This window comes from Pseudochaenichthys georgianus, chromosome 17, assembly GCF_902827115.2.
Source record: "Pseudochaenichthys georgianus chromosome 17, fPseGeo1.2, whole genome shotgun sequence".
NCBI classification, from domain to species: domain Eukaryota; kingdom Metazoa; phylum Chordata; class Actinopteri; order Perciformes; family Channichthyidae; genus Pseudochaenichthys; species Pseudochaenichthys georgianus.
Genome location: NC_047519.1, coordinates 35201796 through 35229572, shown reverse-complemented (window position 1 = coordinate 35229572; position 27777 = coordinate 35201796). Strand labels below are relative to the sequence as shown.

Sequence of the window (27777 nt, the reverse complement as noted above, 5' to 3'; positions counted from 1 at the left end):
GGCATCTTGAAGCAATAAGACCAATCATCTTAAACCAATCAGATTCCCATAAAGTCTAAGCCTTTTTCCATAAACCTGTTCTTTTTATTTTTTTGCAATAAAAACACAGGACACACACAAAACTCAAGCACGTTCTTTTATAATTTATATTGAAAACATGTTAAAAACAATAGTTTCCCTTTATAAAACCACATAAAAACAGTTACCTGTGGTCATAATTACAACAGTGTCCTGGTAATAAAATCCCCCTGCCAATATCACATGAAACTGGAGCGATGCATCTTAATACCACGTGCATAATGGATTTAAAATCACGCTGGATATCAAACGGGATGATGAGCTCTGTGTTCAGTTTGGCTGGTTGTCCATCTGTGAGCCTGAAGACTGGTAAGACTGGATGTCCTCCCCGATGAACTCTGACACTGCGGAGGGAGAACAGAAACATTACAATCCTTTTCATCTAGTTTTGAGCTTTTGCATTGCTATAATCTAAAGTAATCTACCTGTATTAGCCTGTACATAATTGTACACTTATGTATTTTAAAAGCAGCAGGAATTTCAGTATCTAAATAACGTGTCTCCAACAACACAAATCTTTGGCTATGACATATTTTTCAGTATCTCAATAGTGCAGATATCTAAGGAAAGAGTCGGGTCATTTATTACTCAAGCTTTTTCCCTCTTTGTGGATGAAATAAATTGCTTTTTTTGGTTGTCTGATATTCCAGTATTTCATCACTGACCAGTTCAAAATGCTAGTCCAAACTAAATTAAATGTCATTAGGTGTGAATTCGATTACGATATTCCCAAAAACATAAGATAATATCAGCCTTGCATTGGAAGTAATGTCGTTTTTGGGATATTTAGCAAAATAATCAAAATGTTCCTTAATATTGACCTACCGCTAAAAACATATCTTAGTTATCTAACAACACATTTAAGGAATTCTTCTTTCAATAGATGTGTTTCATGTATGTAATTACTTCGTTTCTTTCACCTGTTAAATCCCTATTATCTGTATTATCTGTGCAGAGAATTCACCATCATTTTTATTTGCAGTTAACATTTCTCCCGATTTAAATGCAATAATGTTTTATTCATGATTTTCTTATGTAACACTTATAGACCAGGCTACATTGCACAATGACAGTGTATTATGAATGCCTAAAAAGAAAAGACTCAAGTAGAGTACCTCAACAATGCACTTGGTTACATTCCTTGTCTAGATCCAACACAATTATCCTTCCTCTCTTCCATATTTACTTAAGGTGACAAATAACAATTTATCATCTTTATTTGTCCTGTACACGTCTGTAATGTAGCAACATCCGGACAAGAACCACCAGACTCCGGGACCGTTTCAGCCCACAGGCCATAAGACTGTTAAACACCTGAACTGTTGAAAGAACATCCATAACATTCATCTGTTTGCAACTTACATATATCAATATTCAAATTACTTGTATATAGACTATTCTGCAATATTTCTATTATATTTTATTTTATTTACTTGCACTATTATCTGTTTTATTGTGTTGCCCTGTTGGAGGAGCCTGTGACCTAAGATTTTCTTTGTCATAACCAGAGGTGGGAAGTATTGGAGTACAAATACTTCGTTACTGTTCTTAAATACATGTTTCTGGTATCAGTACTTTACTCCACTACTTATTTTTCTGACGACTTTTTACTTTTACTTCTTACATTTCTAACTCAAATACCTGTACTTTCTACTTCTTACATGTTGAACACAAATACCTGTACTTTCTACTTCTTACATGTTGAACCCAAATACCTGTACTTTCTACTTCTTACATGTTGAACACAAATATCTGTACTTTCTACTTCTCACATGTTGAACACAAATACCTGTACTTTCTACTTCTTACATGTTGAACACAAATATCTGTACTTTCTACTTCTTACAAGTTGAACACAAATACCTGTACTTTCTACTTCTTACATGTTGAACACAAATACCTGAACTTTCTACTTCTTACATGTTGAACCCAAATACCTGTACTTTCTGCTTCTCACATGTTGAACTCAAATACTTGAACTTTCTACTTCTTACATGTTGAACCCAAATACCTGTACTTTCTACTTCTTACATTTTGAACTCAAATACCTGAACTTTCTACTTCTTACATGTTGAACCCAAATACCTGTACTTTCTGCTTCTTACATTTTGAACTCAAATACCTGTACTTTCTACTTTTTACATGTTGAACACAAATACCTGTACTTTCTACTTCTTACATGTTGAACACAAATATCTGTACTTTCTACTTCTCACATGTTGAACACAAATACCTGTACTTTCTACTTCTTACATGTTGAACACAAATATCTGTACTTTCTACTTCTTACATTTTGAACACAAATACCTGTACTTTCTACTTACATGTTGAACACAAATACCTGTACTTTCTACTTCTTACATGTTGAACTCAAATACCTGTACTTTCTACTTCTTACATGTTGAACTCAAATACCTGTACTTTCTACTTCTTACATGTTGAACCCAAATACCTGTACTTTCTACTTCTTACATGTTGAACCCAAATACCTGTACTTTCTGCTTCTTACATGTTGAACTCAAATACCTGTACTTTCTACTTCTTACATGTTGAACTCAAATACCTGTACTTTCTGCTTCTTACATGTTGAACACAAATACCTGTACTTTCTACTTCTTACATTTTGAACTCAAATACCTGTACTTTCTGCTTCTTACATGTTGAACTCAAATACCTGTACTTTCTACTTCTTACATGTTGAACTCAAATACCTGTACTTTCTGCTTCTTACATGTTGAACCCAAATACCTGTACTTTCTACTTCTTACATGTTGAACACAAATACCTGTACTTTCTACTTCTTACATGTTGAACTCAAATACCTGTACTTTCTACTTCTTACATGTTGAACTCAAATACCTGTACTTTCTGCTTCTTACACGTTGAACACAAATACCTATACTTTCTACTTCTTACATGTTGAACTCAAATACCTGTACTTTCTACTTCTCACATGTTGAACTCAAATACCTGTACTTTCTACTTCTTACATGTTGAACTCAAATACCTGTACTTTCTACTTCTTACATGTTGAACCCAAATACCTGTACTTTCTACTTCTTACATGTTGAACACAAACACCTGTACTTTCTACTTCTTACATGTTGAACTCAAATACCTGTACTTTCTACTTCTCACATGTTGAACTCAAATACCTGTACTTTCTACTTCTTACATGTTGAACTCAAATACCTGTACTTTCTACTTCTTACATGTTGAACCCAAATACCTGTACTTTCTACTTCTTACATGTTGAACTCAAATACCTGTACTTTCTACTTCTCACATGTTGAACACAAATACCTGTACTTTCTACTTCTTACATGTTGAACTCAAATACCTGTACTTTCTACTTCTCACATGTTGAACACAAATACCTGTACTTTCTACTTCTTACATGTTGAAATCAAATACCTCAACTTTCTACTTCTCTCATTTCCCAAACAGCTGGTTCCTTTAGTCTGAATGTGTGTTTGGTGAGTGGTCATTATTCTTTAGAGTCACTGCGTGCCTATTGATTTGAACACGATCCGTGTATCCATCACTTCCTGGTCTTCTCTAAAGAAGAGGGACCAATGGAAACGTTGTCATGTTGCCGTTGTTCAGCATGGAAACATTCATTAGCTAACAATGACATTATTGTTCTGTTGATATAAAGGGAGGTCAGGTACTCTTTAAAACAGCTGCTAGTTATGGGTACTTTTTACTTAAGTACATTTCAAAGGCCATATTTCTTTACTTTTACTCGAGTAAAAAAGTTTAGTCAGTACTTCTACTTTCACCAGAGTATTTTTAAACACGAGTATCTGTACTTCTACTTGAGTAAAGGATGTGTGTACTTTTACCATCTCTGGTCATATCTACACTGTAGCTATATACAAATGACAATAACAACCTTGAATCTTGAATATGGAAATACAATCAGAATTGTACACACATGCACTCACATAGCGATAAAGAGGCTCAACTCACCTTCTTCAAAAGTGATGTGGTGCATAGAAGAGCTGGTGAACTCCAGAGGGCAGTCCTGGATCTTGGCGTCCCTCTCTCCCCCGTGCCCCATCCCCAGCACCCTCCCCTGGGGGTCCCAGCCCTCGTAGTGGGAGTAGGGTGCCGGGCACATGTCCTGATACAGGCTGGGGTGTGAGGGGGGTGAGGGACACACCTCCTGAGGGTACGCAGAGTACTGGGGGTACGGGGAGGTGGGGATGGGAGGCAGAGGGGAGGTGGAGATGGGACTCCCGGCAGGAAACGGGCTGAGAGAGGAGGAGTGGGAGGGAGAAGGTGAAGATGAGAGGTAGGGTGAGTCCAGCCAGGGGGAAGGGGAGGGGGATGGAGGCTGTGGGCCGCGGAGGTATAAGGGGGGAAGGAGCTCGGTGAAACCCAGCTCTAGGTTCTCGAAGCTGGGCTGCCGCTCGCTCAGCGCCGCCCGCGATTCCTCCACGGAGTCGGGTTTGGAGCAGTACTCCTCGTGGTAGCTCATGGCGGGGCAGGGGGGGGGAGTAGGTGGAGGGGTAAGGAGGCAGGTGGAGGAAGCCCAGGCCTCGATCATCCTCCATGGGGTCGCCTCGCATGTGGAAGTCCATCCTGGGCTGCACCCCCACGTCCAGAGGCAGCACGGAGGGCCGGGACAGCAGGGGGTCGTCCTCTTTGAACAACACTGTGAGGAGGAACAGTTTGAGTTGTATGTGGATATTTTATTATCTTTTTATAAATAGTTTGCAATATGTTCTCTCAAGGAAGACTATGTTCTTTTCAGGATTTTGTTTTGTTTGTTGCAGTGCCACATTTATTTTTCAATTTCCTTCATTGTTTTCTATATTTATATATAACCAGATAATTGAAACAAACCCGAAAGTTGAAAAAAGAAATCGGATCCCTCGACTTGTCCGACATTTTTTCACCTCTATCACAGTTACAATTATTAGAGTTAATTATGTAGTACAAAATATGACTTATATATTATTATAACTTTATTTCATTTATCAAAACAGTTAGTAGTCCGTAGTGATGTAGAAGTTGAGTAAAAGCATGCACAAAGTGTATAACTTTCTTTTCTTGCAGCTAGTACAATGTTTGTACTAAAATATTCCATAATGTATATGTTTTTAAATTAATATCAGGAATACCATAAGAGCATTTCCAAGTACACACACACACACACACACACACACACACACACACACACACACACACACACACACACACACACACACACACACACACACACACACACACACACACACACACACACACACACACACACACACACACACACACACACACACACACACACACACACACACACACACACAAGCAGAGTTTGGACACTCACCGGGGATGTATTTGAAGCAGTGTGTGCTGCTCCTCTTCCTCTTCCCGTTGGACACGTAAAGACTGACGGACACAGGAAGACCGACGGACATGTCGCTGTAGGCCGGGACCCTCACACACATCAAACACTTGGACAAAGAGGTGTAGACACAGAATATTACTGAGAAACTAGACCCTTTAGTTGTATCTGCTGAATTAAATTACAACTTGATAAAGCATTTCTGTAGTTGCAGAGATTTTGCACAATCAGTACGTTTTTGTGGACATTCTTAGGACTGGTATTACTGAAATTACCTCATTGCTGTTGTCACGATCCACATGAGCCTCCTCCTCCCACTGTAGTTTACCATCTAACAAAACATAAGGTAACATTAAGCGTAACCTAGATACAAAACACACACACACACACACACCCATAATAAGCTCAATAAATATAGTTCAGTCAGGTAATGCCTGACATTAAAGCTTTTGTAAAACCAATTGGTTATGCTCGTAAATCTGTCTCCTCCATAAAGATAGCATGGAAAAGGGAAACAGTGAATTATCCCTCAAACATAAAAAAGTGTGTGAACCCTTCTTCTCCTCCTGTCCATGCACTCTTAAAACTGTAATTGTATATAGAAATATCTACTTAATCTAAAATCGTTCTTTTGTGTTTTCAACATCCTGAAAACCGTCTTACCGGCCCTCTAAAACAGTTTAATGTACCGTACTTTTCGGACTATAAAGCGCACCTGCATATATAACCCAGTCTCACGGCATTTCGTGTTCACCAACACGATTTTTAATCTATTGATTCGTGTTCACCATCACGATAATTTCGGACTTCTGTTGCCGTCTGTGAGGAAAATAAATGGGGCTCAGAGCCTCAGGATACTGAAATCTGTATTTTTAAATATTTTTTCATTCTAATTTGCTATTCTTTTCAAAATAACACACTGTTATTTACTCACCAATAACACACAATTATCCTTGCTTTTATTTATTGGTTTAATTCCATAATATCGGGCTTTTTTGGTGTCCGTCAGGAACTGAATTTCAAAATAAAAATAACCGGAAACAGACGTAGGCCTATAAGGGACATTTCGAGCATCATTGCGATTGTCAACATTTCTGAGTTTAGGATGGCCGAAGACACTACACTACCCATAATCCCCAGCTATCGTTTAGGACTACAGTTCCCGTAAGGTTACGCAGAGCGTCAAACAGCTGTGTGAAATGGAACGAAACCACGCCAGTCTATCCAAAACTGGAATCGAACGCCCCCCCAGAACTACACATGCTGGCTATTGTGTTTCGCAAAATGTTCTATGGGACGTCTACTGAACGTTTTCGTTTTCCCCACAATTAGAAGTTGCCAGTATTAAACACATTGGTGTTATCAAATGTAAAACATATAATTAATACATGGGTGAAAATCGCTGTCCATAATGCGCAGCATTAATATATAGCATTAATATATACCCACATGACAGCTCATTGTTACTTTGTAATTCTACTCCACTACAATTCAGAGGTTAACCTGGTATTTTTACTCCACTGCACTTATTTGAGTTACTTTGCAGATTCTGATTAATGATGTGAAATATAAACAACCCTTAAATCAGACTTTAGTTACACCTGAGTAAAATTCAGGTAAGGTGATTGTCAAGTGCCAACAATCAGGAGAGATATTTGATAGTTGGTGCTTGAGAAGACTAAACATGTATCTGCAATTGACATGAATGGAAACAAGTAATAAAGTATATTCATTACTCGTTATTCTCTACTAATAGTTAATAAAGACTGTATATTATGGCTATTTTGCACATCCCTTTCAAGATTGTCAAAGGTTTATTGACATATCATACACAACTACGGTGTAGTTATGCAATGAATGAAAAACTTGGGTCACAGGTCCCTCAACAGTGCATTACAAGACATCTATCAATATGTGTGTACCTCCACCATTACACTGTCATATTCTGCACATTTCTTATTCTATCTACATACATAAGAGTATAATTAATGTGTATAATATCAGTTAAAATAAGTGCTTCAACAGTTAACATTGCAGGAAAGCAATATATTAGACGTTAATTACTTTGTCAGGCTTAATATTTAATATTTAAATAAAGGTTAATCCGTTTTTCTGTTTTGCACCTCCTCCTATTAATATCTGTGTACATCCTGCACTAAACTGTTTTATTGTAGAGATCACTTATAGTATATTCTTGATTTTTTATATTCTATATTTATACTTTCCCCCTATGAAAGTATGTACTCTTAATATATCAAATATTCAATAACGTGCTTTAACCACTAGGAGGTGCACACAAGGTGCACACAGCCATAATAACTTTGTATTATTAGTGTGTATGTACAACATCTGAAGATGTATAGTTTTATGCATGCTTTCACATCATTTTACAGCATATTGCTATACTATTTCAGACTCAGTATTTACATTCTTACATTCAAAGAAAATCAGTAATATCTTTGAAAACTACAGTCCTTTTCTATCAGCTGTGCACCGCTATGATGTAAATATAACCAATCTATGAATTAAATCAAATGTAAAAGTCAGCCGAATTAGTGTTGATACTGCAAGGAGACGTATTGTGTGAAGAGAAATTGAAGATGTTGTTTAATTGTTGATATATTTATGATCCACGTCAAGTATTCACTTTCGGCGCCATTTCTTCCAGTTTTTCCAAAGGTCTTCTCATCAGGGCTCTCTAAATAAAGAACTACGGCAGATCTGTAATATGTAATGCAGCCGAACCGTGTATTACAATGCCGTTATGTGATGACTTCCAAAGAGAAAAGCGAGAGCACTCGGAATTAAGTATTATTTTATACTTTTAAAATGTTTTCCGGATTTCATATAATATAAACACCAAATCCCAGCATGCATTGCGGCTAACACATCCAATCAGCGAGCTTAAAACCATAGCTGAGGATCTTGGGTAATCGCTGTTTCCGGTTATATTTATTTTGAAATTCAGTTCCTGACGGACGCCAAAAAAGCCCGATATTATGGAATTAAACCAATAAATAAAAGCAAGGATAATTGTGAGTTATTGGTGAGTAAATAACAGTGTGTTATTTTGAAAAGAATAACAAATTAGAAGGAAAAAAATATTTAAAAAATACTAGAGCCGGGACTCGATTAAAAAAAATAATCTAATTAATTAGAGGCTTTGTAATTAATTAATCGAAATTAATCGCATTTTTAATCAAATATACATATTTGACCTGAGAACAGTGAGAAGCAATTTTCACATGGATTTTACTCCAAGTGGTCTACAGTCCAAGTGCATGACATTCAGGATTTTGGGAGATGGTCCTGTGGGCCATCTAAGCTAATTTACAGATGGCCCTGAGCCCAATAGAGATTGCCCTGAAAAATGCACGCGGACGAAATGGCACGAAGGGTTTGGGGGGCCTCCGTCCCCTTAGAAATGTTTTTTGCAGGTCTTAGATGCTGTCTGGTGCATTCTCTAGACTGAATTATAAGATGAACCACCACAATATTATATTGTACAATTTCAATTTTATTCTTCATTTCACTTGTTTGTTTGTTCTTGTTTGTGTTTGCTCGCTTGCATGCCCTGCATAGCTATAAGAAATACTTAAGTTGTTGGTCAAAACACTTTCCATCTGATGAAGGCAAATTCCTTCCCAGATGGAAAAAAGTAGAAAACATTACATTCAGTTATAACTGCCAAAACAAACATAATTTACACTATTATGGCCCCTGTTAAAAATGTTTGTAATGTTAACTACTGTAAGTTGGTCGAACGAATGCCTCCTCATCCGGAAGCTGACCGAGCAGACCCGAGCAGCAGTCGAGAGGAGCCGAGCGCATCCGCGAAGCACACGTCAGAGTTCCCGTTAGCCGGCAAATCTAAATATCTTCGGTCAAAATAATTTCCCTTTAGAGCAATACCGCTTCAGTTGCGCCACTTATGTGACAGACAAGAATAGTCAACTCTAATGTCTAACACTTAATGTGGAGAAAGAGATGTCCTGGATGGGTTGATTGTGAGTTGATCTGTTGGTAGTGCCTCGGGGTTCGTTCGGTGGGCATGTAAACAAATGCATAATGCTGCGCTATACTTTGTGGCCTCATCCAGTTGCATAGCGACACTTATTGTGTAGTTGTCTTTTAATACGCAGGTAGTCATATCATTAGCTAGAACTAGCTGGATCTGATCGATATGGACATAAACGCGAGTGAAGTCTAATCTGACGGGAGAGAGAGATCAGCTGCTGCTGATGTCGAGAGTCGACACGCAGCTCTGCATAAGCACATGCAGCGGTGAGCGGAACAAAACACACACTTCAGGTTAGACTATCACACGTAGCTATTTTAATTACCTCTCAAACTACCTAAACTAGTTATAGATATGTTTAGTTTTACTGTCGGGTCACTCATTACTGGATCCGCGAGCTGCATGATACTGGCATAATAGATTGCCCGATCGGGCAACCAGCAGGTGAGGCTTCATTGCCCGAGCTAAATACTAGATGGCCCCGGGCCATCGGGCAGTCCTTAATGTCGAGCCCAACAGTCGAGTGCAATCCAGTGAGCTGGTTATTTTCTCAGACGTGGACTGACTTATCCTGGCCCTGAAACCAGTCATCTGGTTGAGTGTGGGTTGGGTCAGGGTGTGGTTCCTTGCACTCGGAGTCGGGCTAACGTCCACGCTAGCCGCTACATGCTAGCTGCTACATGCTTTGCATTTAGGTGATACTTTAGGCTTGATGTGCTGCGGTGATATGCAAATTCTTTTTTGCATAATTTGCACACAACCGTGCTCTTATCGACGCTTCCTTCCGTCCATTTTTTAAAACAACATTTCCCATCCACGGGGCCGACCAAAGCGGTCTCATCAGCTTGTTCGTTCATGTTTGACTATTGTTCACCGTGGTTTGTTGTTGTTTGAAGTCCCATGCTGAAGTCATGAACGTTAGTTGGTGCTCCAGTATAATCGGTACGCCTGAAACTCATCCAGTGAGAAACGTTCCGCTATGCAAATATAATTGCGATTAAAATGCGTTAATTTTTGTGTAATTAATTAATCTTAATTAACGCGTTAAAGTCCCGGCCCTAAAAAAATACAGATTTCAGTATCCTGAGGCCCTGAGCCCCATTTATTTTCCTCACAGACGGCAACAAAAGTCCGAAATTATACGATTTAAAATAAAAGCAATAATTGTGGCTTGATATTGAGTAAGAACATGTTTTTATGAACCACACAGCTTCCGGTCTTCCACGACCCGACCGGAGAAAAAGACCCGCTGCAGCCTGCAGGCACGAAACACGTTACCAGTAGAAATACATTGCTTTTTTTCTCGTGCTGTGCAACACGAAAAAAAGGGGCAAATCGTGTTGGTGAACACGAATCAATAGATTAAAAATCGTGTTGGTGTACACGAAATGCCGTGAGACTGGGTTGGCATATAAGCCGCAGCAACTAAATTGTCCGTCTGTCTTGCTCTCGTTCTGTCTCTCGGTTCCACTTTTACTTTGGCGCGCTACCTGTCTCGCTCTTTTCCGGCCTCCAGCTTTTCCTGCTGGAGCCCGCCCTTAAAGGTGGCGGGCGCGGACCGGTCATAGAGCCCATAGCGTTAAAGGTGGTTAATTCTACCTGTAAAATCCATAGATTTAGGAGGTTCCCTAGTGGCCGTTAGCTGTACAAAAAAATGGGGAAAAAAGTCGCGGCTTATAGTCCGAAAAGTACGGTAGTTTTAAAACACATTTTGAGCAGTTTCTTTATCAAATCGCTAACAACTCGCGCATTTGCAGGTAAGAACTGATATCCTGTTCTCGTGCAGACTGACTCTGCTGCACATCTGTACAATATCTAAATGATCAACTGCTGTTAAAAAGCCTTACTGAAAAGCAGACTTAGATTTTCACTGTTGGTCAGGAACTCATAAAGATATTTTATACAAAAGACCAGAGAGACACCACTAAAAAGGATTAATCCTCCCTTACCTGTCCCTCTCTCCATGAAAAGCACTCTGGAGATGGGCAGGAAGTTGGACCCGCTCAGCAGGAGCTCCTCTCCCCCCTCCACGCAGCAGGAGGTCAGGCTGATGGTCTCGATGACGGGAAGCTCCTGAGCCGAGCGCTGGGCTGAGACAGGGACAGTAAGCACATTACACCAATGAATGTTATATGTCTACTCTATATATATATATATATATATATATATATATATATGCTATTTTTTGTTTATTTCTATGTCTTTTACTGGTAACTGTATTCTGTGTGATATCAATTTTCTGTGAAATGTCTATGTGAAGCACTTTGGACTGCACTTATTGTAGGAAAGGTGCTATACAAATAAAGATTATTATTATATTAAAGTGGCAATGCATGTTGCAAACAAATCGTACACATAGAGGCTTTAACCACATTAGCATTGAGACTGCGCGATATACTGGCACATTATGATGACAGAGATATTAAAAACTGAACATTGATTTCATGATCATTCTCTCACCTCCTCCTCCTTATACTTTGAATGTAATTCGTAAGCCAAAAAAGAGACAAAACACACAACAAATACGTTAAAGAACAATTTCCCTGACAGCCTTTCTTCTTCCACATTTTCGTTTGACCGTGATAATTGTGTATTGAAAATCTGATATTGTCGACTTCTTCATAAGTATGTATGTGAAGATGTTTTCGCTCTGCGTCGGCCATCAGCTCAATAGAGTGGCGAAGTCACGCCCATCTACTTCCGGTCCATGGGACCTTATTTCTGAAAAAGTATGTATTGAAGTCAATGGAGAGAGAAAACCGTTTGAATTGTGCCACGAATTACACATATGATGTTTGTCAATCTTAAAAAATCATTTCCGAGTCAAAAAAGTCACAGTTTGTCGTAAAACTGTTGAAATATAAGAAAAATACGCAACTAGAAAGACTACAAATCCCAGAGCTGCGTAAGTGATGTCATAAACGTTACTTCACATTACACTCGTGTTCCTCACCGAAACCTTGTAAAGCCGGTCCCGCATGCTGGCTCTTACGGAACCGACTAACTCCCCTTGTGTGTGTACAGTTCTCAACATGCCCAGACTTGCAGTGATTTTCACCTCTTTTAATACTTTTCACTTCATTCTGAAAGAAAGAGGTGAAATGTGGCAACGTGACGGCCATCTTGGTGTTGGTGCGAGACCAGAGATGTAGTTCATTGAGCGGTTCACACGGAAAATGTGTCACTTCACAGTTTTACGACACATTTTAATTTGTTTGACCTGCAAAATTATCTTTTAAATTGACAAACATCATATGTGTAATTCGTTGCACAATTCAAACGGGATGAAAAGATAATCTTTCTCTCTCCATTGACTTCAATACATGATTCTTCCTAAATAAGGTCCCATGGAGCGGAAGTAGATGGGCGTGACTTCGCCACTCTATACTCCTTCACTGCAAATGGGACCCAGGTATTGAACGAGAACCAGTAAACACAGAAAGTATACATATCCTTCATCGCACACCCACCCAAATTAATTAATAAATAACCAGTTAGTTTACTTGCAGGATTCCTGCTGGCCTGAATGTATATCCTCATGGTTTATTGCACTCACGGTAAGTCTCTTTGGGTAAAAGTGTAATGTAATTTACCCTCTTTGCAGTTTAGGGCATCTGACCAGATACTCACAGCATTCGATGGCGAGGGAGGCCGTCTGCAGAGCCAGGACTCGGCCGGGCTGAGCTACCGGAGTCAGAGGGAGGTGAACCCGAAACACCATCCGGACTCGAGTGTTCTTCCTCCCAACGTCCGTTTCTCCTTTCCTCAGCTCGATGTCCGAGTTCCTCAGCTTCAGAATCCCAGCACAGTCGATGCTAGGACACACAGATTGGTAGTTTTCTATATCAGTCCAGTAAAAGGAATCTGAATGACAAGAGTGTTTCATAGTGTTGAAGTCAAGAACACCTTAACCAAGACCAAGACAAGACCAAGACTTTAAGAGGTCCAGACCAAGACCTTTAAAAAGTGGTTTTGAGACAAAGACTGATCTTGAGTACTACAACACTACTGATTCGTATACATAGGTTTGAAACTGGATTACAAAGCGAAAAAAGGAACAAGCAATAATGTGTCCAAGATCAAGACAAGACCAAGACCTTAAGACAGGGGTGTCCAAACTACGGCCCGGGGCCAAATGCGGCCCATTTTGAAACGGCCCTCAGCTAATTCCAAAAGTCTAATGAAATATGGCCCACAAATGAAACTTGTGCTTCTAATATATTGTACTTCTTAAATATATATGTACACATATATTACACAGTATTGATGTGTTAAAAGGCCCACTTAAATAAATACATTCAGTCAATTAAAGTTGGAAACATTTTCAAACAAATGTTAGTTGATACAGAAAAAAGCCGAAATAACTTAATTACATAAGAAGCTTGAAATCTATATTTGCTCTTTTTATAAGCAATCTGAAGCTGAGATTTGGTTGAGCAGGGTATACTTGTACTTTTACTAGTCCTTTTATTAGAGATGTGTCTGTTGTTTGTGTTTGTTTTTAGTGTCAGGATGGAACCCTTGTCTTTTACTCTGCAAACAGAATCTACCTACGGGTACAACTAAATAACCTGAACCTGATTATAACTTAACTTATGAGGCAATAAACCTCACCCCTAGTGAGTGGCACGGCCCTTTGTATATTTTTCTGTATGTGGCCCTCAGTGAAAAAAGTGTGGACCCCCCTGCTTTAAGAGGTCCAGACCAAGGCCTTTAAAAAGCGGTCTCGAGACAAAGACTGCTCTCAAGTGCTATAACACCACTGATTCGTCAACATAGGCTTGAAACTGGATTACAAAGCCAAAAAAAAGGAACAAAGACTATTTTTTTGTCGATACACTTTTTCTATTTTCCACTCACAGTGCAGTCATGTTGTTCTCCGGGTTTAGGGGGATGTCCAGGATTTTGGTCCCCGTCTGAACGCTCTCATGACTGGCCGTACCCACCATCTTCCCTGTCACCCTGAGAGGGAGGAAACACAGATCTATCAGCCAAATGTTACAGTTTATTTGCCCACTCCTGTGATAGACTCGTGCTGGAACAAGCTGGAACAAAATAATGGCGATTATCTTAAGAAAGACAATCTATTAATCGTAGGGATGTAACGATATATCGAATATCGCGATAAATGTCTCAATACCGTCGTGAGACTGACAAAATATACCGCGATTTTTTTAATATATATAATTATTATTTATTTATTCCTGGAAATGTGGACATGCTCATATTGCTAAAAGATAACCTTGATGATGCTGAGTGAGTGAGTGAGTGAGTGAGTTACTACTAAAATGCTGTACAAATCAGATGTACTATTTAATAAAGAAAAAAATAAATAACAAAATAAAATTCACATTTTTTTTCTTTATTTTTCAATATCGCGATTTTATCGTACCGTGAGTTTTTGGTATCGTTACATCCCTAATTAATCGTGTATGTTATTATTCACTGGTTACAGTAAAAACAATTCCTTAATGTCTTCTTAGATGTTCTGTATTTTTTTAATAGCTTTTATTTTAGACTTTTGGTCAGATCAATAATAAAGGGAATTTCTCTCAATTTCTTCTCACATATTCAATCACACATTAAAGATTAAAATAGTTGTATATTCTACAAAAATATCTTAGCTTGAATTAAACCAGATGCATCAGTGAAATCAGTTAAATCTACTTAAGTGAATGTAAATGAGGTTATGTGGCATGGGCTACAAGCAAGCGGCTTTATATTGTGAAACGTGCTTTCTGTGATTACAAATTCATGAAAAGAACAAACAACACTGTGGTTTTCAAAAATGTCAGCATAAACTTGGACAAACAATAGCTTCATGGCTCTTTTATATATTCCACATCCTCTATATTAAGCTGAAGCTGTTTTAATTGAGAACAACCGCTGCAAGATATGTCCTGGACCAACACTGGAAGCAGCTGGTGGTAAATTACGCAACGGTTAAAGCCACAGTGGCCAGATGACGAGTGTACGGTATGTCGTGTCCCCTGAATATCCACGTATAAAAGATTAACGCGTGGTAAGTCGTGAAATAAGATAGACTTCAGTACCTGTGTATTTGATAGAAAGGATGTGGCCTGATCGATCGGTCGTCAGCTGTTCCAACGAAGACCTGAAGGGAGAGCGGCTTCCTCTCAGCGTATCCACACAGCTGTGGGAGACATGGGGAGGAGATCACACTGAGAGGAGGCCCACATGTGTCTTATCCAAACACAACATTCAAACTAAATTACTCTACTTTAATTTGACATAAAACAGTCTAATTCTAAAAGCAACTGGATTATAAAGACACAAGTCTGTGCAACATTTATGAGCAGTATGTTAATTGGGAAGTAATACTGTCACATCTTCCCGCAGCTGCCTGAAGGCCCTGACACACCAAGCAGATTTGGCAGTCGGTTAATTTAATTTAACCGACTGCCAAAAGCATTTAATGTTTTTGGGATGGCTGGATACAAGCGGCCGAGATGGGTTTTCTCCGCAGGGTGGCGGGCGTCTCCCTTAGGGATAAGGTGAGAAGTTCAGTCATCCGGGAGGGACTCGGAGTTGAGCCGCTCCTCCTTCGCGTCGAAAGGAGCCAGTTGAGGTGGTTCGGGCACCTAGTTAGGATGCCACCTGGGCGCCTCCCTAGGGAGGTGTTCCAGGCACGTCCAGCTGGGAAGAGACCAAGGGGTAGACCTAGGACCAGGTGGAGGGATTATATCTCTTCGCTGGCCTGGGAGCGCCTTGGGACCCCCCAGCTGGTTGATGTGGCCAGGGGAAAGGGACGTTTGGGGCTCTCTGCTGGAACTGCTACCCCTGCGACCCGACCACGGATAAGCGGGAGAAGATGGATGGATGGGGTGGCTGCCATTTCGACTTGGAATCGGCACAGCAATATAAATTACTTTGAATGACTAAGAGTGCAAGAGAAGAGAAACGGTTGTGAGAAAAACCAACAAAATACTAAAGAGGGCACACTTGTAGTGTCTTTTCATTGACTTCTTCGTCTCTTCTTATCATTCTCATCCATGGATATTTCACGACATGGCCATTTGGAACAGAGCTTAGTGGTGAGGGAGATTTGTGTAGAAATTGTCAGCAAATCCTGCTTTTTTTCAAACTTCGTATCATCAACAGCTTGTATTTTTACAGTTGTACGTTTCCGGGTTTCCCTTTCTGAGTGAGGCATACAGACTACAGCTGCCTGCTGTTTCGGAGTCATTTCCTAGATGAAAGTTGGTGGTTTGCTGAAGTGTATGCGGTGTATTCAAATGCAACTTTTTGGCCAAGAATCAATCAACGAGGCAGCACAAAGATATTGAAGTGACTGTTATTTTATATTGATTGTTTTTATCTTAATGTGTGCATATGTATAAATGTGTCTGTTGATTGTGTATATTTAGGATATACATATTTTTATGTTTGTATTGGGGATTGTGGGAAACGGTATTTCTCTCTGACTGTACACACAAACTGAAAGATTGACAATAAAGCTGACTTTGACTTTGACAACATTCGGCTCCGTCGCCACTTGTTGTTTGTTGTTTATTCGGCGTGTCAGAGCCTTAAATCTGCAGGTTTGGGTTTCACCTTGACGACAGGATGTCCTGATGGCGTTGCCTTCACGGCTCCTCGGCTGCCCTCCGTCTCATAGTGCGCTCTGTGGTGAGGGCGCGGCTGCACCTCGATCCGCAGCTCGTACTGGTCGAACTGGGACGGCAGCGGCCAGTCCAGTGGCGGCAAGGCGTTAGTCCTACACATGGTTTACAAAAGTCAAATATTAGACAGTTTTAAAGGAAGCAGAGAACATTTAAAACGACACTTAAATGACAGTGAATAACTATTTTGAAAACCAAATGAATTATTTCAATTTGAAAACATCACAAACTGACTTGTAGTGAGTGGAAATTAGAAGTTTACATGTTAATTAATACTGTCTTATTTCTTCCTTGAACAAAATAACAAGTACACTCATGAAATGCTCTTATTTTATTGCAACACCAAGTGCATGGTGCAAGAATATTGCCTGTTTTATTGAAAGCACAGTACTTATTTTCGCCAAACTTTGACTTATGCAGTACAGATTTGCATGTCAAAGTTCACTACGCACATGGATTGCACAACATCACTTGAGTTCCAATAAAATAATTATTTTGGGCGTAAGGCAAGGCAAGGCAAGGCCGTAAGGCAAGGCGAGGCGAGGCAAGGCAAGGCCGTAAGGCAAGGCAAGGCCGTAAGGCAAGGCAAGGCAAGGCAAGGCCGTAAGGCAAGGCAAGTTAAGTTTATTTATATAGCACCTTTCAACACAAGGCAATTCAAAGTGCTTTACAAAAATGAAAGACATTCAGACAAAGGCATTTAAAAACAGTAAAAGATAATAAAAGAAACATTAAAAGAAAAAGTATATGAATAAAAAGTTACAGTGCATTAAGATATGAATAGTTCAAACAGAAGTTCCACTTTACTGATGAACACAACGGCTCAGTTTCAATTAAAAGCAGCGACAAAAAGAAAAGTCTTCAGCCTGGATTTAAAAGTAGTCAGAGTTGCAGCGGACCTGCAGGTTTCTGGGAGTTTGTTCCAGATATTTGGAGCATAATAACTGAACGCTGCTTCTCCATGTTTAGTTCTGACTCTGGGGACAGAAAGCTGACCAGTCCCTGAAGACCTGAGAGATCTGGATGGTTCCTAATTTAGCAGGAGATCAGTAATGTATTTTGGGCCTAAACCATTCAGTGCTTTATAAACCAGCAGCAGTATTTTGAAATCTATTCTTTGACACACAGGAAGCCAGTGTAAAGACTTCAGAACAGGAGTGATGTGATCCACTTTCTTAGTGTCAGTGAGGACTCGAGCAGCGGCGTTCTGAATCAGCTGCAGCTTCCTAATAGATGTTTTAGTGAGACCTGTGAAGACACCATTGCAGTAGTCCAGTCTACTGAAGATAAAAGCATGGACAAGTTTTTCCAGATCCTGCTGTGACATTAGTCTTTTAATCCTAGATATGTTCTTTAGGTGATAGTAGGCTGATTTAGTAACTGTTTTAATGTGACTGTTGAAACGCAGGTCAGAGTCCATGACTACACCTAGATTTCTGGCTTTATCTGTTGTTTTGAACATTGCACACTGAAGCTCAGCGCTAACTTTTAAACGTTCTGCCTTGGCTCCAAAAACCATTACCTCAGTTTTATCTTTGTTTAATTGGAGAAAGTTCTGACACATCCAGTCATAAATGTGTAGCATTTATCGTTAAGATGCTAGTGTGAAAAAGCTCTGGGTTTCATGCCAGCTGCTTTTTTTTATAGGGGGGAATTACCATTTGAACTGAACTGTTACAGGATGTGTATTTTGTAAATTGTGTAACTTTTTGTTTTATTTTTTATATGTTATAACTTTGTTGTTACTTCAATACTTTTGTATGCATGCTTCTACGTAACATTAAGCTGTCTCTGGCTCTTTTTCTGCTGTAACAATGTACATTTCCCCTCAGTGGGACCAACAAAGGTATTCTGATCCGATTCTGATTTGGAAATTCACGATGTCTAATTCCTTTTTAAACACACAATTGTGTTGACAATTTAACACATCAATATTAAGCTTCAAACTCTAATTTTTGATGCATATGATCATATAAATAAGTGGTGTGTATCCTTGCCTGAACAGAGGGCTTTGGGCGCTGGCTCGGGTCCGGCCCCAGGCGAGAGCGGGGGGCACCGGGAGGTAGTCCATGCCCAGAAGGGGGGGCGCTCTCCTGGCCTGCTGGCTGTCTGGCAGCGGGCAGGGGGAGCTGAGGCCTGGAGCCGGCTCCGGATCCAACTCCCTGGGAGACAACTGGAGAACAGAAGCACTGCTAGAGCCAGTTTGTTGGTTTTGTGTGAAAGGTCACACCTACTGGTGACCTCTGTAGTAAATGGACGATAAACGACTGCGATTCCCACAATGCCCAGCCTTAAAGAAAGCCAGACTAAACACAGGTCTCAACCTTTAATATTTAAGTAATTTCAAGAGGCTTATAGAAACCAAGTTAATTAGGTAAGCCACAACAAGTATGGTTCACCTCCATGGGAGACAACTGGAAAACAAAAGTATTGTTAGTTAAAAGGTCACAGCGAGTGGCGACCTCTGTAGTCAATGGACAATATAAGACGGCAATTCCCACAATGAGTCACAGAAATGGGAAAACTGTTTTTTAAGTGGCTTATCGAGACTAAGGGAACTAAGCCACGACAAGTATGGTTCACCCTTTTAGTGTGACGCACATTTTTGAAGACTTCAATATTTGAATCGTCTCTCGTACACCATGGAAACATGCTAACGTCGTCACCTGCTCCAACGACGTCTTCCTGGTTTTCTGTGGGATGCTGAGCTCGCAGCTGTTGGGTGGAGCTTGAGACTGAGGTGTGCAGTCCCCTCCTTCAAGGTTGCACCCCTGAAGTTCCTCTGAGTAGCTGCCCCTCCGTGAAGTACATGGAGAGACCAGGGGGGAGTTTCTTCGCTTTTTACCCCCCGGAGAGGTAGGCCTGGAGGACGGCGAAAGCCCGAAATTGTTTGTGGCCTCGGTCAGCTCCTCCTCCTCCACCAGCAGGGAGTCGCAGCTGGAGGCGGGGCTTAGCCAGCCGCGGGACGAGGGGCTGGAGCCCGGGCTGGGGCTGAGGGAGCCGGGGCAGCGGTCTCTGTAGGTGAAGGGGTCCAGCAGGGGGAGGTAGAGGCGCTCTCTGTCCCACCCCCCACCACCTCCACCTGTGTCCCAGTAACTGGAGATTGAGGGTGCGAGGTCGTCTTCAGGGGAGATGGTGGTTATCTGGATGCTGGGACACTCCACCACGCGAGACTCTGAAACCTGGAGGGCGGAGGAGAGAGAGCGTGAGTTAATAGACAGCAAATGGTCAAACTCTCCGAATGTTGGCATTTGCTGCTACTCTCCGGTTTTAGTTTTATTGGAAATCAAAAAACGTTTTAGATTTGGGACAGTTGCCCGGACGAAAAAAAGCAATGTGAAGATGTGACCTTGGCATCCGGGATACTGTGATGGACACCTTTCACCATTTCTAACATATGCAATTAAAAAGTATTAAATATGAATTGATTTAAATGTAATTAGTGTCATACACATTTGTAGTGGTCTAAACAAAAAGTTCAAGTGATTAGTTTGACTACATCCAAGGCCTCCATTTATACAGTATCTCTCAGAACATTCTTCATTTCATTTGTAATGTCTTTACAAAAGCATTATTTTTAGCACCTGAATATTATATTATACTTAATTGTTTACGTTTATAGGATGAATATTACGTCACATATTGAAACTGTGATAAAATGCTTCAAAACTTGTCTTTCAGTGAAAACTCATGAAAGATCTACAAAATGTATATTTCCAACATATTTGCGCCAGTTATTAATGAACAAAATGTACAAGGTTTCAAACTCTGTGCTGCTTTTGTGAAAAATTAACGTTTGTTATACTTTATTCTTTATCTCAGAACAACATGTAAGAATTAAAAACGTCTCCGTCTGTAAACACCCTTTGGTTTTTAGAAAAAGCAGGACTTGTAAAGACTGACTGGCCTGCACAGAGCGCGCCGGCAGGCTCTCATAGGTCCCGCTGAACTCTCTGCTCTGGGCCCTGCGTGGAGGCGGGGAATGCATCCCAGCCCGCTGATTGGCCGAGGACGGCGGGCTGGGGATGCTGATCGAATGGTGGTTATCTGTAACTGATAGAAAGAATAATCAGGCTTAATGTGTGGAAACATGAGAAACACTGGCACCAAAAGACGACTTAGAAAAGGACTTAGTCACAAGGTAAGAATGCAGATTGTAAACACTCACCCTGTGACCTTTAATGTATAATATAATGTATCAACAAGTTGGTCTAACTTGCTAAATGCGAAATTCTTCGAATGAGGAGTCTGCAGTGAGTCAATTTGACTTAATATGCACTTTCACTTCCACATGGCATCAATTTATCCTCTGGCTGCTTTCTCGTAAACGTAATTTCTTTTTATATCATATGTTGCGGGGTTTTGAGGGTCATGTGAACTCCCATGAATCATTAGCCCTAAAAGCGTGCTGTTCTCCTACATCTGGAACAGAAGAGATTCATTAGATGTCAATCAAAAATACTGTAAACAATATGTGTGCTACAGATAAATGTTGTATCATCAAAGTGCCTTCATCATTGATTACACATCAACTTTCTTGATTAACTGATCTGTAATTGAAGCCATATGGAAAATGCATGCAAACTTGTCTTTATTTATCCAAGCCAATATCATGCAAACAAGTGCAGCATTTGTTTTCACTTCATGATAGAGGAGTAGGTTTTTTCACTTTCTTGATAAGCGCGAGAAGATGAGATTGATACCCCTCTTATATCTAACATGTTCAATATGAAGCTAGCAAAAGACTGTTAGCGTAGCTTAGCATAAAGACTTGAAACAGATGGAAACAGCTAACCTTGCTCTGTGGAAATGTGAAAAGAACGGCCCCAGTAAAGCTCACTTTTAAAACATTATATTTTTACTTACATCGCACAGTCAAAATGGTACATTATGGTATTTGTGTCAAACTAGGTGTTTTCCTGTAGTCTTCAAGCTAAGCTTCGCTAACTGCCTGCCTGCTGGTGATAGCTTCACATTAAGTCATAATGGGAGTGTATCAATCTTAGGCTTCTTGTGACAATTTACTGTATATCGGAATATTATATCTGGCCCTTCCTACATCCAGGACATGGTTAAACTGTACACCCCAGCGCGTGCTCTACGCTCTGCATCAGCCAAACGACTCGCTGCACCCTCGCTGCGAGGGGGACCCAAGTTCCCATCAGCAAAAACACGTGGGTTTGCTATCCTGGCTCCAAAATGGTGGAATGAGCTCCCCATTGACATCAGGACGGCAGATAGCTTACACACCTTCCGGGGGAGACTGAAAACTCATCTCTTTCGACTCCACCTCGAGCGATAGAACTATTAACAAAGCACTTATATACTAATAAAGGACTGGCTTACCTATAGCCAGTTGAGTAGCACTTGAAATGTTTTAGCTCTATGAAGCCTGATATACTTTATGATTCTGTTTTCTTCAAGTTTGTGTTTTGTTGGTCGAACGCACTTATTGTAAGTCGCTTTGGATAAAAGCGTCAGCTAAATGCAATGTAATGTAATTATAAACATAGGAATAACAGAAAATGCATGTTATATTCCACCATCTCACACAGTCAGACAAGAAGAATTTACTCAACAGCTTCATAAATTCTACTTTGAGTGTGAAGAATATTTAAATACATGCTTTCCATGTATTATAATCTCAAATAGTGTAAAAGGGTAATTTCCATTTCCTTTTTTCAAATGTCTAGAGGAACAGAATGTTTTGCACTCTTTGCCAACAAATCACCCAAATGAGGACACAACCCCTGAAGACCACGGCCCTCGCCACAGCCGCCCCCCGGCACGGTGCGGTGGCTCTGCATGGAGCCAAACAGAAGTTACTGGGTAATGAGCGAGGCTCCAACCGATCATCGGGCCTTGCAGGCATGTTTTGGGCAACGCAGACACACAACAGCAACTGCCAACTGAATTAAGTCTGAAAAATCTCTTCAAATGTTTCCTGGCAACAGAAATATTTCCAAGCGGTTAGCGCTGCAGTGCTGAAGCAACCTCTCCGTTCACATGAAAAAATGATTTAGATGTGTGTGTGCAAAGCAGAAGTTTATGAGCCACGAAAATGTATCTAACACTTTTTAAACACAATCAACTTTTATCTCAATTTGAAGTGTAATATTTTATTGCGTGTGTCCTGAGTTGAACCCCTCACAAAATGTGATTAGGAACCACACGAAGGATGATTGGCTGGACAGCAAAGGAGAAACTATACATGTTTGCTGCATTGAACACGAATGTTTACTTTATTTTCTCAAACTGTCCCAGATGTTGCTTTTGTCGGGTAGAAAAAGGATAATTTTGCCTCCTCAGGGCTCTTTTAACTATTTAGAAAACAATAATTTATTTGTATTTAGACCTAAATTTAGAAGAGTTTATTACTACCAAGATGAACTTGATGTACTTGAACACAGTGATGCCCTGGAATCAGTACAAAGAAGAGGTGCCAGATTCATTTTAGGAGATTATGAAAGGGACAGCAGTGGCACAGAAATGCTCAAGCGGTTGAACCGGGTGGAATTAAGTGAAAGGCGGCGATTGGCTCGTTTGGTTCTCTTCTTCAAGATTGTCCATAACATCTCCTCGAGCTAGAGCCAGTTAGAAGAAGTGCAACGCGCAAAGCCAACTCGAATTTCCGCAACTAGTGACACTCTTAAATACTCCTTCTTCCCGAGAGCAATCAGAGAGTGGAACTTGCTCCCAGAAGAAGCTGTCTTCGCAGAAACCGTGGAGTCCTTCCGGCAAATGTTAAGAAGAGACATTTAGCGGGGATCATGCATCCCCCACTGAGCGTGATACCTCTGGGTTCTGCTCAGCATTCATCCAGATCCAGATCCAGAACACAACTTGGGGGAAGCCTCCTCTTAGTTCTATCATGTTTAAAATAAAGCTATACTTTGTACCCTTCATAAGGAGTTATTCTTCCCTGACAGAGGGACCAGGGGCTGGGCAGTAAAACAATGTTTATTGGGCGGCTGCGGCGGAGGAGGGAAAATGGTTCTCCATTAATCGGAGAGTTGGTGATTCGATCCAACATTTCAGGGCAAGATGCTGAACCCAACATTTCAGGATTATTAGGATATTCCACTATATTATCGCACATTGTATATTTTCATCATATATATTCGTATATCCTAGTCATATATGCCCAACAACGGGTCATAAAAGTAATCAGAAGGTCCAGATATGAGCAGGGTCAAAAAACGTTCTGCTAAAAAACTGTTAATTCAGACTTTTCTACTCTTACTGTGAATCACTGGATACTTTAGACCAGGGGTGTCAAACTCAATTTCATCACGGGCCACATTAACATTATGGTTGCACTCAAAGGGCCGGTTGTAACTATGTAAATATACATATATAAATATATAATGTATTATATTACATTATTGCCTCTGAATTGGAGTATTGTCAGATAGGATAATAACTTACGTCTGAAAAGCAGAAGTCCAGGGCAAATAATTGCAAGTCTCTTCAATGCATGTCACAAAACAAAATGCATTGTGGGACATGTAGTTTATGGGCAATCTGCTTCTGTAAAGTGGCATGTAACCGTATAATAAACATATTATATTCTTTGCAAGCTCTTGCAGGGCCACATAAAATGAAGTCGCGGGCCAGATTTGGCCCCCGGGCCTTGAGTTTGACACCCCTGCTTTAGACAGTCCGCATTAAGTGGACCTGACATGTACTACATTAGATACAGATTTGTTTTAATCATAGTGGTTATGACATGTTGTGATTACATTTACTTAAATCCAGACACTGACCATTAACAACTGAGTGTTTACCTCCATAATAATAGTTTAATGTTACCTTTATAAAAAGTTGTTCATATAAAATTAAGTTCTATCCAGAATACATAATATACATTTGGGCTAAATGTGATATCTGTGGACAGTGGACCAAACAAATACCTGAGCTTTGATTTGAAGTATCAGTAAAAAAAAAAAAAGGGGGATCAGCCGAGCCGTAACCTTGACTTCGTTAGAAATAAATCTTAAAGACTTCTCTCTATTTTTATTATTTTTGTGAATGACTAAATACAGATGCTTCATCATAGTCATACAATTCAGTGTTTCTGCTTCACATGTACCTAACGAACAAACGTTAGACCTATTTTATCTCTTATAAAAGCTTGGATTTAAAGTGACAGGAAAAGGCTTTAAGCTCTTCCTAAATCTTAAAGTCTGTCCAAAAAAATAAAAGTCTAATAGGGTTTGGTTAAACTTCTCCCAACTGATAGACAATCGAAACAGCGACCAGGCGTGGTACATTGACTTTGTTTCAAGAGGTCAAAGGTTAAAACCGTTCTTCCACATGTTGGATAAAAAGACATGGAGAGTTTTAAACGTGAATCTGAAGGCACAAAAAGCCAGAAGAGCGATTCCGTGCTGCTCTGATAAATAAAAATCAAGAGTGGAGAATTGTTCTCTTGTTTGTCCTGTACTTCACTTTCATGCCTTGGGTGTGGTGATACAACTGTATGCCAGTGTGGGCGGGAAAACATGAGAGAGTGGATGTGAGGATACGAGGTGTGAGTGTGTGTGGTGAGTGTGCGTGTGCGTGTGCGTGTGTGTGTGTGTGTGTGTGTGTGTGTGTGTGTGTGGTGCGTGTGCGTGTGTGTGTGTGTGTGGGGTGTGTGTGTGTGTGTGTGTGTGTGTGTGTGTGTGTGTGTGTGTGTGTGTGTGTGTGTGTGTGTGTGTGTGTGTGTGTGTGTGTGTGTGTGTGTGTGTGTGTGTGTGTGTGTGTGTGTGTGTGCGTGTGTGTGTGTGGGGGGGAGATGGAGGTTGAGTGAGGGAGGGAGGTGTATATGTGCTGCCTGTTCAGTACACAGAGGTTGAGGTTCCTTCCCAGATGGCAGCTGTTAACTCTCCTCACACGCACAGCCGATTAGAAACACATTGAGTCTGGGGCTGCACGCACACATGCACAAACACACACATGCACAAACACACACATGCACACAGACAGGAATACAATCAGATATACACACACACACAACACACAACAACAAACACACAATAACAATATACTCAGGGTCACATGCTTACAGATAGAGGCACGCATACAACACACACGGAATTCACATAAGCACATGTAGAAGAAGGCGCACACACATCATACAGCAAGCAAGACACACACACACACACACACACACACACACACACACACACACACACACATACAAACACACACACACATACAAACACACACATGAGCAAAAACATATAGAAGAAGGCCTTCTTTACAACACATGCGGCCACACATGCACGTTGACAAACATATGTAGACACACACACACACACACACACTGGCACACACACATGAGCAAAAACATATAGAAGGCCTTCGTTACAACACATGCAACATGCAGACACACACATGATGACACAAACACACACACACACACACACACACACACACACACACACACACACACACACACACACACACACACACACACACACACACACACACACACAGCAACACATTGAGACAGTAACACACAGACAACAAACATACACACACATAATCACTTCCCATAGGCACAGATATAAAGATAAAGGCCCTTACTTACAGCACATGCAACATGCAGCCACACACACACACACACAAAACAAACACACACACAACAAAAACACACACATAATCAATTCACATAAGCACAAACATATAGAAGAAGGCCCTCATTTCCTCCCAGTCACACACACACACACACACACACACACACACACACACACACACACACACACACACACACACACACACACACACACACACACACACACACACACACACACACACACACACACACACACACACACACACACACACACACACACACACACACACACAGTTCCCATGCATTATAAGCCACACTGTCAGACTTCCTCTATCTACTCTGTCTCTTCACTTCAACACATGTAATCTTCCAATAAATGGAACTCACCCAGACTGCTGCTGCTGCTGGAGGGCTCCAGGTGCAGCAGGGCGCACTCTGCACTCTCCTCCCCGGGAACAGAGCTCTCCGGCTCGGCTGTGAGAACCGGTGATGGCCCCTGGTCCTCCTCAAACACCAACTTAAACTCGAACTCACCCTCTTCCCAGCCGGAGCCCGGCGCGGCCCCCATCGGACCGGATACAGATCGAGTGATACGACCTTATCTCCCTGCGTCGGTACAGCGACTTTTACGCATAGACTGAATAGCTTTTACGTCGTTGGTGCGCCAAACAAAAAACGTTTCCGGAGATATTCCCAAAAAATGTCTTTCTCCTATGTTCGTATCATTGTGCAAGTTGTCTATCCATCCTCCTGGAAGGTTTTGGTGTAACTTCAGCCACTTTTCCAAGTCTTTTCCACACGATGATGACTGCCTCTTTCTCGCGTATTTGCAACTTTTTCAACTTGGATGCCTTGCGGTCCAAATCAAATCTTTGCTCTGGATGTTTCACAATCTTTTCCGAATCACATCCCCAAGTTACAGCCGGTTCTTTCATTCTAGCTCCATCGCAATCCCCGAGTAGCTTCTTCTTCTTCAAGACAGAGAGAGAGAGGGGAGGAAAAAAGTTTATAAAATATTTTTGTCGTCCTTTACCCTTAATTGCCTTTGGGTGGGTTTCCCAGCTCCAGTTGGTCCGTTACTCATTCCCCATAGGACCTCCTGCCTGTCAGTCAAGTATCCCCC

At 40.8% G+C, this 27777-nt stretch overlaps 1 protein-coding gene and 1 long non-coding RNA gene across 2 annotated transcripts; one reads left to right on the top strand and one right to left on the bottom strand.

Moving 5' to 3' along the window:
* Positions 1-123: 123 nt before the first annotated feature.
* Positions 124-27676, bottom strand: nfatc4 (nuclear factor of activated T cells 4). Its single transcript, XM_034103661.1, is given in 14 exon segments — positions 124-422; positions 4051-4576; positions 4578-4738; positions 5414-5540; positions 5707-5762; positions 11399-11539; positions 13080-13264; positions 14310-14411; positions 15503-15603; positions 17025-17187; positions 19090-19265; positions 19759-20274; positions 21000-21145; positions 27042-27676. Coding segments are annotated over 14 exon segments (2655 nt in total). The 5' UTR covers positions 27223-27676; the 3' UTR covers positions 124-348.
* On the top strand, positions 9617-13133 carry LOC139435543 (uncharacterized). The gene is made up of 3 exons (XR_011644791.1): positions 9617-9715; positions 11421-11553; positions 13054-13133. It is a non-coding gene; the product is annotated as an uncharacterized lncRNA (long non-coding RNA).
* Positions 27677-27777: the final 101 nt, after the last annotated feature.